The sequence below is a fragment of the Ambystoma mexicanum genome, chromosome 6p, assembly GCF_040938575.1.
Source record: "Ambystoma mexicanum isolate Mex_15411 chromosome 6p, UKY_AmexF1_1, whole genome shotgun sequence".
NCBI classification, from domain to species: Eukaryota; Metazoa; Chordata; class Amphibia; order Caudata; family Ambystomatidae; genus Ambystoma; species Ambystoma mexicanum.
Genome location: NC_090935.1, coordinates 786,357,431 through 786,370,046, shown reverse-complemented (window position 1 = coordinate 786,370,046; position 12,616 = coordinate 786,357,431). Strand labels below are relative to the sequence as shown.

The window sequence follows — 12,616 nt, the reverse complement described above, 5'->3', positions numbered from 1 at the left end:
TAGGCTCCCACTCCTTTCTATCCTCCCCTTTTCAACCGTGAACTGATCGCTAGGATCTCTCTACCCACCCAGCCTCCTCTTCCCAATGAGCTGGTTACAATCCTCACCACCTACTACCCCTTCCTCACCGATGTGCTGGTATCGTGCTCCATCCAACTCCAAGCCCACCCCACATGCGTATTCATACGAATACTAAATGCAATTCTTCCCACTAGTGTATGCTCCCCCAAAGTCCATCATTTCTTTGAAATGCAAAATACGAACAAATGGGATTGCTACTACATGGTTTTCCTATGTGCAGTGTTTTTGTCAAAACACTGCCGGCTGTCTCCAATAAAATTAAAAAAAGACGAATACCAATTTCTCAATGGGCACTACACCATTGATAATATCAGAATAATGACAATGCATAAAAGCTCCTTCTGTATGCTGTACACTAGTAAATAAACCTGGCTGAAGGCCAGGAATAAAATGCTTTGTTAGGCATGCTCACTGCTTCAGGATGACGGAGCCCGAATAGGGCTCAACCCACCTGCTATTGGCGAGCTGGTTTGAAAAACATGACATCTCTGACAAGGACCCTGCAATCTAACAGGCTTCTGCAGTTAACATGTGCACATCTGCACTCCCTGTTCTCTACTGAAATGGAATAATACAATTGCAGGATTAGGTGTGATCTAGAGATTTAGGGCAACCAACCCACGTGTTGTACGATTAGATTGTGAAACTACTAATTGTAATCATGTTTCTGTAACAAATATGTCAGTGACTCCAATGTTATGCAAGAGCTTGTGCCTTACCTATACATGTACACTGCTCACCCATATGCATCATCTTACGCAGGAATATAATAGGTCAGTAAAGGGACAGAGCCGGCTTAGACAATGCCATGTTACTGGATATCCCAAGATTGAATAGTGCTGTGTGCCAGGCCTTCTCAAGTAAAGCTCCAATTAGTTGGAACAGATGGCCTGTAGAAATGCCCAGATCCAGTGTCTCAAATTGATCAAAATATTTTAGACACGTTTGCATTTTGTTGGCCTACTTATTGTACAATATAAGGCAGCATATTTTTCGAATTATAATTGATCATTTCAGTTGCTCACCCAATGATTCAATAACTTTTGGGTGGAGTTTATGTCGTTGATTCAATACTTTTATCTATGTGATATGTAGCTCTATTCATAACCCTTGAGATGTATACATCTTTAGAACAAGTTAGGAAAGATTTCTCTTCGCAACTTCCCCTCCATATTTCTAAGGACACCCAATATTTTTGCTTTTGAGCCTGTCCTGGCTTTTTACATGGATGCGAAGCCTGCAGCTTCACTCCTCCCTTGGTCTTTTGCTAATTTTGTTACGGAGAAACAGATCAGTCCTTCAGACTACCAGTACTGGGAAACTGTTTCCTTTTTGACTTTCACACTTTTGTAACTTTTTGACACTCTGCACAGCACGTGCAATGAGGATACTTTTGTATCACCCTAATCTTTTACACTTGGCATTTGTGGTTACTTTTATATGTGCCTAAAGACAAACTGGTGGCAGCTATTACATTTTTACCATTTTTGTCTTATGTCTAGTGTGCACATACGTATTTAATGCGTATGGCTACTAAACGTGGCAAGTGCCCTAAAATGGCCTTGCCGCAAGAATTTTGCTTGTTTTGGCCATATTGTTGTTTGGCCTTCTTCCTGCCTTGCCGGGTCAGGACATCCCATATAAGGTCATGCACTTGCTCCGGAAAGCCCCAAAGTTCATGGGCTAGTGATGCTTTTGTATATGTGTGTGGATCAGGAAGTGGGTGGGACTGTCTGGTGCCACTCCACATCTGTGGTACCAGTGAGTGTAGGTGTTGGACATGAGTGAAACCAGTAGTTGTCCCTGATTGGATAACCACAGGCTGTTTGAATGGTGCAGATCCTTACCATTGCTGGGCTTGAACTTGCTTCCAAGCTGCATTTTGCATAAGAAGAGGACTCCTGAAGCAATTTCTTCAGATCGGAGCCAAGTATCCTGTGTAGAAGAACAGCTGACCGAAGATCCAAAGAAGACTCCTGAAGAGGCCCAGCATCCCTTTCTGTGTCTGGCCCTGTGAACCCTGTTGGACTACCTGATCTGTGAAGGTCCTGTGCAATGCTTCAACCTTTGAACTGGTGGGACCCACCCGTCATAATGTGTTCTCAAGGATCCTGCCGTCCTGAGCCTTTGGAAGTGTCCCTGGACCACCAGGTGGGGTAACCAGCTCTCCAGTGGGCTACCTCGCAAGATCCGTCACCGTTCCGTCTTTGCAGCCGTAACTTCAGTGGTCGTCGGCTTGTGGTGTAAGCAGCTTCCTGTTGAATTTCAGCCACCCAGCTTCAAGGGATCCTGCTCTGCTAGGTCTTCTTCAACCGCAACTGAAAGGACTCCTGCCAACGCCTGTTTATGGTGGTCATCACTGAAACTCTCCTGCCCCAATCTTGTGACGTGGCCTGAAGAGGCCTGCATCGGTGCCTTCTGCATGTCCCCATCGCCAAGGATTGCGCTCTGCTCCTGGACCTGACCGGAAGAATCCTTTCACTCGAGCCTGAACCAAAGGTGTGAAAACCTACCTCCAGCAACCCCCATTCAACCCATCTAGTCACCTGGGGAAAGTGGAGTTAGAGGGGTAAATAAACAAATCATTTGTCTTCCAGTGTCCTCCATAGGATAACATTGAGAGCAAGTCTCTTTGTATCCTTCCATTCCACTGCTTTTTGGTTGTCGCACCTGAGCAGCATTACCTGAAAGATAAGAACACATGTTTACTTACCAGTAACCTTGGTACATCTTTTCTCTTGAACCAGCACCAACACAAGTACTTTACCTGCATCAGATAATTCTGGTGAGAAGCATTATGACTTTTGGGCACAAGGCCCACTCTTCATAGTGATTGGATTTCTGAAGCTAGAGAACATTTCTCGTGCACATGGTTCCATCTTACTATCACTTAATTTACTTATTTTATTAATTTTAAGTAATTGAATGCACTTTCAAATGTATGGTCACTGCATATAGGTTTATTATTATTGAGTGTTGTACAATATGACCTGCTTGTTTCATTTTCTAGTGCTTGCTTTATAATAAATACTGTATTTTTATACACTCCTGTCGAAACTGAATTATTGTGTGCTTCACTGCCTGGACTCATTGTGGCCCCCTGAGCCCACTCACACTCTCCTGAGAATAGAGTTCACTGCTCTTCATTGCTACCTTGATTGGGTTTAGGCTAACCTCTCAGAGTTCCCCTGTTCCTTATAACTAAAGCCACCAGGCCAGATTGTTTTTTTTTCTTCCTCCCCGTCTCTCTCTCTCTCTCTCTCTCTCCACATTTATATAGACCTCCGAATATGGTTATAGCTGTACATTTGTAGGTGTGTGTTTTCAGTGTGTGTAAGCGCAGATCTAGATTGTGCTCTGCAAATTACTGTGGGGAATATTTTTCATAATACAATTCTGGGTCAACTTCTATATGCTAAACAGCCTTATTTACAGATCAACAATACCTCTAAACACTGAAAGCTCCTTCACCTCCCCATCAAATATAAAAGTGCAGTAATTCAAAGGGAATATTCAGGTTGGGTCTATTCCCCGAATTGTGAGGTGCTTCGAGAGAACGTGCTTTGCTCAGATTATACGGTTTCGTTGCATGCATCTTGACCTAGCTGGATCCTATGCACTAGGTCACCATTCCAGTAAAGCCTCCTACATGCTAGAAGCTGGTGAGTCTGACATAAACAGGGATAAGTGATATACATCAAAAATATGAATAGATACAGCGGCACACCACCCTTCAGAGCTTCATCACATTTACCATAAAAAAGCTCACCTTTTTCTTTTTAACCAACAGTAAATACAAATGGAAATTGCAATTTTTGACTTTATTATTCAATGAAAAGGTTGTGCTTCAGAATCTCTTGATGCGAAAAGAGGGAGTGAATTGATTTGAAAGCAGCTCCATTCAATTGTGGCCAAAAGTGGAGCATTAGGCAAGTGCAATGTAAATTCGGGAAAGGTTGTATCGCACAGGCTGGGTTTCTGAAGGGTGTGATGTGGCCATTAGGAATATGTGAGGTGTGGGTTGTCTTCATGATGACTGCCACGTCACGTCTTTTATAGTAGGGTGATGCAGACTTGGATGAAGATATGATATGATAGGTTATTTATAACGCGCGGACCCGGGGATCGAACCTGGGGTGCTCCGTGTCGTCTTGTTTCCAAGGCGAGCAAGTTGCCCCTGAGCTAGACTTCGGGAACTAAGATATTCAAGCTTCAAGTGGGGTGAAAGGTCAGGGGTTGTGGATCCAGGTCTCTAATCAGGTGCCCATCTAGAATGAGGGCTTGCATGCATTTCCAGACACAGCACTCCACAGGTGTTGAATAGACACTACCCGGCAGAATACCCTACTTTCACTGCAATAAAGGCTAGTTCAGACATGTCAGTGAATACACCATTTAATGTAGTGATCATTGGGTTGCTGACTCTGCCAGGGCTGTTGCGGGTTTCACGGTTGTTGCTCTGAGGTAAAGCTAGCTGAACAAGAGGCATGCAGTGCCTGCAGTGCTGTAGACCTTTGACGCAGGGAGGCGACGAGGAGTGTGTGTGAGGAAGTTCAAAGTGCGACATGAGCCATTTGGAGTCTTACTTTTGGACTAAACGAAGCTCTAACCATGTAAAAGAACCCCCACCCTTAGCAATACTGCTATGTCAGAAAACATTGAGTTTTACCTTCTCGGATTCCGGCTTTGGTGGAGGCACAACTTTCCCATCTACTTTACCCTAGAAAACATAGCAAAAGTATTTCATGATTAATTACAAATGTGTTTATAAGGGCGATACTCTATATTTGAAAGAACCAATTTTCTTTGGTTACTTACATCCAACAATTTTCGGTACTCTGGCGGGATGGTACTTTCTCTTTTGCCCAGCTCTTCTATGTGCGTGGCAGTGTTTTTCTCCTAGAATATAACATATGCAGATGTTAATTCTCCTTTAAACATTCTTAATATATGTTTTGTAAACTTTTCTGAAAATGAAATGGCACCTCAAACGGATGTCCCTCATTAATCTAGCCATCAGGCAAACATGTCCACATGCCACGCCAATATGCATCATTCCTGCTCGGCAAAGATTGGCTCGACTGGGCAAGACTGGACTCCATACACATTCAGTGCGTGGTTTCTCTGCGAAGACTGACACCAGGTCCTCCAAACACTGAAAGCTTCAATGCTGCCTTTTATTGAGTAACAACTTAAGAACTAGGAGCAGGACAGAGATCAACAAAGGCTTTCACTCAAACTATCTAACACCTATCGACAGCCCTCCATGTTGTATTGTACTGACTTTCCGTCAATGCCTGCTTTTGCTAAGAATGTTGACCCATTAAATGTTCAGAAGAAAAAGTGTTATGCTGCCTGCAATTCCTTTATTTAATATTGACATTGGTTTATTTATTTATTTCATGTATAGAGTGTGCAGCAACCCGTAGGCATCGAGGTGCTGTTACAGTGAACCAGTTACTTGCGGATGATACATAAAAAGAGTATAGACAACAAACAGATGGTAAGGTGACAGTGCAAAGCAGCAATAGTGGGATAACCATAAAACTCTTTTTAATTCGAAATTTAAAGTTCATGAGCAGTGGGCAGAATGTACCCTTGGCCTACAACAATATGATTACATGGTTGATGGAGTTCGGCACTTGAGAACATATTCACGCACTATGTGGGCAGAATTGCAGGGGCACAGAATAATGTGTACATGGCCTGAGACATTCAGCGAGCAGTCAAACAGCCCGCATTCTATCAACAGATGGCGTGGACCCAGTGGAGCATGAGTACATGTACAGTGTGTGTGTGTGTGTGTGTGTACACGTACGTTCCCTCCCCCTCTCCCTCTCTCTCTCTCTCTCTCTCTCTCTCTCTCTCTCTCAGAGGGAAACTGACACTGTTGGCCCTTTTGCTGCTCCAACCTGCAAGGCTAAAAACCTCGGTGTCATCTTTGACTCCACACTCTCCTTCTTCCCTCACATCTCCGACGTCTCTAAGAAGTCACACTACCAGCTGCACCTCCTCAGAGCTACTCTTCATATTTATATATCTGGCGGCCCCTTTCTTTTTATCCTGACCCTTTTTGACTACACCCGACATGGCCCTGCAGCTCACATCTTTGACAATTACTCGTCAGTCCTTTGCAGCGGGGGACCCTGTCCCCACTTCTACCTTTTTGTGTAACACTACTTTTTCCTCTAAAGCGTATTTCTCAGTCTTTTTCCAGTGTCACCATAACAGGTTGGAAGCAGCATATCTCGCATTTTCTATATTTTACTACTGCTCTACACTATGCCTTTAATTTATTATTTATTTAACACTACAATAGCCAAAATGGCTACCCACCCTTGTGTTTCAGCCCTGTCTTTTCCGACCATTTGGATGACTTTCTCCTGTTCAAGGGTAGGAAAGGCCCAAATATGGCCATGTCTATTCAAAGGCTTTGTCCACAGCATGGGAAGGGTTCTGGACAAAGTTGCTTGGACCTGGCGAGGACTGGTTTAGGGTCCATATACACTAAGGCACATCCTCGCCTTGACTGATGTCACAAGTGCCTCTAAGCTGGTTATCCAAGATTGGATAACTACTCAGTTTCAACAGTGCATGATTCCTGATGGGTGGGTTGGGGTCTTCTCCAGCCTTGCATCTTGTATATCAAGAGAGTTTGGAGCCCTTCTCCATTCGACCTTTGTTTCTTTCGAGTTTAATAAAAGATGTTCCATTTCTGAGCCCCTTTCAAGGTTTTGTAGAACAAGCGCTAAATTGGGAGGAAAGGGTATAGATAGCGGAGGGCGGGAAAACCTTACGGATGCCATGTTCAACACGGCACATTAAAAAAGAAAACAAGAGCACGCTCAAATGCTTTTTCTGCATCTAATGGTATTTATGCAAAAAGGCTTGTGGCAGAGAAGGACAGAGTCAAAAGAGACTATTGCAAGATTTATATTAAAAGTTATGTCTCTGCTAGTCTCAAAACCACGCCGCTGTTCAGAGACTAGAGGCTGCATTATGGGATTGGGCAGATCAGCCACAAATTTATAAAGAAAATCTTTCCATCAGCATCCGGTCATTCAGCCGCAGTTTTGATGGAAACAATGAAGTGCTGCAGGCAAGCAGGATGACAGAAGACCCCCTGGAGGAGGTGCTGAACCAGAGGAGAGATGAACAATTGCAGCTCGAACACAGCATATCTCTGCTGTTCAGTACTGGCAGGCGCAGTCGGTGCCCACCAATCAAAGTTCAGATAAAAGATGAACTCCTACGAGACCCAATGGTGCTTTTACAGTTTTTATGCTCCAGATTTTTAACAATAGGCCTTGGGGTCTATATGTTACCAATGCTCAGGCTTCTCCGGTGCTCTTGCCTCTTCATGTCTGATTGGCGCAGGGTTGAGCAGCAAGGCTTTCAACCTAGCTGAGCATTTGGGGCACTATTCCATCGGTATTTAGAAGTCTGGTGTCCACAGGTAGAGTGAACATCATCCTGATCTTGGAAAAATGCAGCTTCCAAGCTTCTTCAGTCTTTGATGGGTTTTCTTCATCTATTGTGCTTTGGGACTGGAATATTGACAGAGGAATGAATGCTCTGCCTACAAACAGGAAGGTGCCTTCTTTCAAACATCTGGCAGCTACACAATCACCAGTGGTAGTCACCCTCAACATTTTCTAGGATGCTTCCTGGACAAACACACAATGTTCATTCCAATAGGGGATCCCAGTCATCATTCATGCATCTGTCCAGCACAGGCAGAAGGCATGACCCTATATGGCTTGATTTGTTTTAATTCATGCAAAAGTGAGCTAAGTTTTGCAGAGGGACTGGCACTGAATTTTAACATAGCAGACACTCTAGGGCACAGAGCTGAGCCAGTCCGGCAGAACTCGGGCTGGCCCGGGCCAAAACTGGGGCTCTGGCCAGACCCTCTTGGTTCAATACCTGCCCAAATCAGTGGCCGACCACAAGCTCTACCTGCTGCCCCCCCACCTTTCCTGGAAAAAAAGTAAAACATGTTTTGGAAAAACCACGCTCCTGAGGTGCTGCGGAAAGTACTTCCTGTCCTACCCCAGCTACTCACTGATTGGCTGGGACAGGAGCAATTCCTGGTGTGGCAGTGCAGCAGCTGGTGCGGAATTTAAACTTAAGTCAAGTTTGGCTAATACATCTTTGTGCGCCTCTGGCACTCGCACCTATCGGCCACGCCCCCACATTTCCCCATTCAAAAAACACTAGGTCTGTCTCTGGCCCCCTCCCTCCAAGCACCACTATTCGCTTTCCACTGCCACCAATGTATGATCAACGTATTTGAGCAACCTCATGATCTCTAGAGAGTGTTCAGCAGGTGTTGTTGGAGAGATGAACAAGATAGGCAGGACTAAGGGCTTGTTGAGGTGTCATTTTAGGCATGATTCTAGGATTGGCCCAGTAAAGAACCTTGTGTTTGTGGAAGTGAGATAAAGGTGGCTGCCAGAAGAGCATCTGAATCTCACATACTCTTATGGCTGAGAAGATAGCCACTAAAACACGGTCTTTCAGGAGACTGTACTTAAGCATCAGCTCGAATGGGAGGGCCCTATAAATCTGGAGATAATAAGGTACAGTTCCCATGAATGGCAGGCTGGCGGGCAGGGGCAAGGTCTGAAAAAATAGTGCCTTTAATGCCCTACCCCGGTCTGTGTGACCACAGCGAAGGCACCATAGATATGCACATGAAGCAGAAAATGGCAGCCAGATGAACTTTGTTTGAAGAAAGAGCAAGGCCACTGATAGCCAACGAGAACAAGTATGGCAGGATTTGTAGCGGTTGCAAATGAAGGGCATCCACTCTGTGGCAGGAACACCAGATGGTGAACCTCTTCGCTTTATTGTTATAACAGGAAAAGGCGTAAGGGGTAAGAGCTTTGGCAAGGAAATTCCTGCAGTTCTGGGGCATGTCGATGTGGTTGAAATACTAGAGATATAGGAACCAGGCTGTGAGGTTGAGCGAAACAAGTGTCCCTTGTCTCTGGAAAGAAGATTGTGCACTGGCAGACGACTGATGGGTGAGGCAGAGGGGAGCTAGAAGCTCTGAGAACCAGAACTCAGAGGCCATGGTAGCGCCACAAGGATCAGTCCACATAGCTGCTGTTTAGCTGCGTGGAGGACTTTAACAGTAAGTGCAATTGGCAGAAAAAGGCATACAGAAACCCCACGTTCCACAAAAAAATGAAAGCGTTTCCCAGGCTGGCTAGTCCAGGGAATCTGCTGGCAAAGGAGTCATACTTCTTTGTGGCCAACCGGTCGCCGTCTGGCCCTCCCAATGTAGGGAATAGGCCTTCCAGTTGGCTTTGCAGAAGCTCCAGTTTGTGGCAGGAGCATAGTTCCCTGCTGAGAGAGGTGGCAATAGAGTTGGGGATGCCTCCTGGAAGGTAAAAAGGAGTCAGGAACATTGTCTGGGCTAGAGCCCATGCCACAGGGCCTGGGCCTTGTAGGGTGGGATCACAGACCTGGTGGTTCCTTGCTTTCGAATGTAGAACATTGTGGTTGTATTGTCCATGAACACACATACCACGTATCACTTTCCAATGTAGAAAGGGGACTGTAGAACATTGTGGTTGTATTGTCCATGAACACACATACCACGTATCACTTTCCAATGTAGACAGGGGACCTGGGGGCCAAGAATAATGCCCTGAGCTCTAAACATAGCTATGTACAGATTTTTCCACTGTTCATCAGAGTCCTCTAGCATGAAGATTCGTAGTGTGTGCTCCCCGGCCCTCCATGGAAGCATGTGTTACAGTCACTAGATGACACGTGACTGTGAAAGGAGCCCCGCTGGTAAGGTTGGCAATGTCCTTCCACCAATATAGAAGTAGAAAGGTAGAAGGGACTGGTTAGAATGAGCTTGTCGACCCAATGTCCGGAGACTTCATTTTAAAAAGCCTGTAGGAATTCCTGAAGGGGGCACATGTGGAGCCTGAGCAGAATGCACCTGTTAACTGTTCATACTCACCACACATGATTTCTCTAAGTAAATGCATCATCTATGATGGCTGCAGAATGGGGGTTCGGACATGGGTGTGCTGTGCAGATATATGACCCTGACATCGAACATTCAACTTGAATACATTGAAAGCATTCGCTAACCCCATCCGTGACCACCACTTGTCATTAGGCTTGTGTTTTAGAAATGTCAGGGAAAGATATTGTAGGGTTATCCAATGGTCCATCAATAGGATCCTGTGCTTAAGTGCATGATGCACCATGTGGCTAGTAATTCTTCCACCCACCACCTTGGAACTGGACTGCCAATGTTTTAACGTCTTAGTGTTGATTTATTTTAGGCCCTATGTTTGTTGTTTTTAGTAAGGGACTTCTATAGTGACAGAAAACTGAAGAATTTTATACAGTTTATTGTTTTTAATCTGTTGGATCTGACTGCATTGATTGGGGCACCATCCCTAGATGTAGTTTGCTGGGCGATTTCAGCTTGTGTGGCTCAGTTGCTGGATCTGGGATCTCTCCTACTCATCTAAGTAGATTCCTTTGACACTCCCAAAAAGGAGCATCTATTGAGTTAAATTTGGGGTAAAAGGACACACTAGGTAATCATAATTTTGCTCATGATTTAAATAGATCATGGTATTATATGGATCAATGGTGGGCAATCTGCAACCAACCAGATGTTTTGGCCTACAACTCTACTCAGCCCTAGACAGCACAGGCAATGGTGAGTGGTCATGGGAGTAGTTGGCCAAAACATCTGCAGGACTCCAGTTTGCCCAACACTGATGTAGACTCTCCAACTGCATTGTGGCACAGATGTTACCTGTGGCATATATTTGAAATTCTTCACTCTGATGTACATCCTGCACAATTTTCTGACTTTATGTTAGGTTAGGACATTACAAGCGATAGCAGGTTGGGTTCAGTACTTGCTTATCTACTGGCCGTACCTTTTACAATTAGTTCCTTTTAGGAAAGATACATGTAATTTCCAAACATCCATTGTCTGCCATACCAGCGCTAGATTAGTCCTTTTGACTTTTGTAACAAATTTGGTTATTTAAAATCCTAAACACACAAGGGTGTTATTTTAAATGTTTTCCCCACCTGTTTCATTTGGTTTGGAGTTATTTCGTTGTTTTAAAAGGTCCATTATTCTGAGACTGTTCCAGAAGGTTTGGCGGAATTAAGGGGCTGTGGTCTGTATAATTTGACAGTCTTTGCCACTACTGATAAGAACAGTGAAGCCAGCCGGTGGCAACAGAGGTGCCATGGTGTTGTGCAAGTCAATGGCTGTAGGAGATTACCACAGTTCTTCTTTGGAAATTGTTTCAACATTTGGGAGTACCACACCCGAAGAATCATCTTCTCAACTTTCTTGTTGGAAAGGAATGTTACATTCCTAGGCACTCAGCAGCGGGAGAACTTGAAAATACATCGCTGGCCCTGTTCATCGATGCAGAGACCATTTTAATTGGTGTGCTTGTCTACCTACATGTATTCATTATTATAGCAATAATCCCAACATTCAGCGATGGACATGGCCAGTGACAGCTCACCTGCTCAATTGCTGGACACAAATATTTGCATTTAAAAAAAATAATTTTGGCATGTTGAGTGGAAGGTTTTGTTTTGCTATTACCATGTGATACTTAAAACATATACTGTGTTTATTCATCCATTCACACTAATATGCAGAAAATCTAATAAAGCAAACCGCACCATTGCTTGGATGTAACAGGAGAGAATAGAACACTGCTCTTTGTGAAGTGGGCATACTATGCAACATGCCAACAAATGCAATGGGTTTTAGTGTTGCTTACTGTAATTATTGGACCGGTGTATACTGGAGATGCTGGAACATTTTCTCCAGGTCCTTCCAGGGTACCCATTAGCTCATCTAATGCACTGTCATCCACTGCCCCCTGGAAGATCAAACAAAAACATTGCAAATTACTCAAGCGTGGCATTGTTCTTCAGTTTCACTTTAAAGAATGTGAAGTACTTTTGATTACTGCTTGTTTTTTTTTTAACACACAAACAATGAAATATTTCAAAGATGCACACTGTAAGTCACAAAAAAACACAAATCAACAAAATAAAATACAAAATTACAGACAATATTAAAATGAACTATGGGTTAAAGCATACATCACAATGTACTATTAAGCTAGAAAGCATTGTAAAAAACGAAAACGTTACACTACCCTATAGCTATTCACACTCATTGTGCTACCTTGTCACTCCTCTGGCTCCTCCAAAAGAGATGGTGGAGTTGACCTAAAGAAAAAAAGGCTCACTTCTCAGCCCCTTTTTCAACCTCTGACTTTTTACCTGTTCCTTTGAATTCATCCCCATTCAACATCTGCCCTTATCAACATCATTATCACCATCCTCATTTATCAATCCCAGACCTCCTCCTTGACTCTGCCCAGGATCCCCCACTGAGCCCTCAATAGCGCTAAACTCCATAAAATCTCTCCCATTACCCAGTTTGAACTTGACTCTCACCTTTTTAATAAAACCTTGCTGATCTCCCTTCATAATCTACCCTTTCACT

At 44.1% G+C, this 12,616-nt stretch overlaps 1 protein-coding gene across 13 annotated transcripts in view; it reads right to left on the bottom strand.

Annotated features, from left to right (window-relative positions):
* CAST (calpastatin) overlaps window positions 1-12,616 on the bottom strand; it is a 757,786-nt gene that overhangs the window by 228,962 nt on the left and 516,208 nt on the right. For all 13 annotated transcript variants that reach the window (XM_069627659.1, XM_069627661.1, XM_069627656.1 and 10 more), the window contains 3 exons: window positions 11,880-11,981; window positions 4,900-4,980; window positions 4,751-4,801 (listed from right to left, as the gene is read on the bottom strand). In XM_069627659.1, the coding sequence (XP_069483760.1) occupies window positions 4,751-4,801; window positions 4,900-4,980; window positions 11,880-11,981 (234 nt within the window). The remainder of the gene's footprint in view (window positions 1-4,750; window positions 4,802-4,899; window positions 4,981-11,879; window positions 11,982-12,616) is intronic.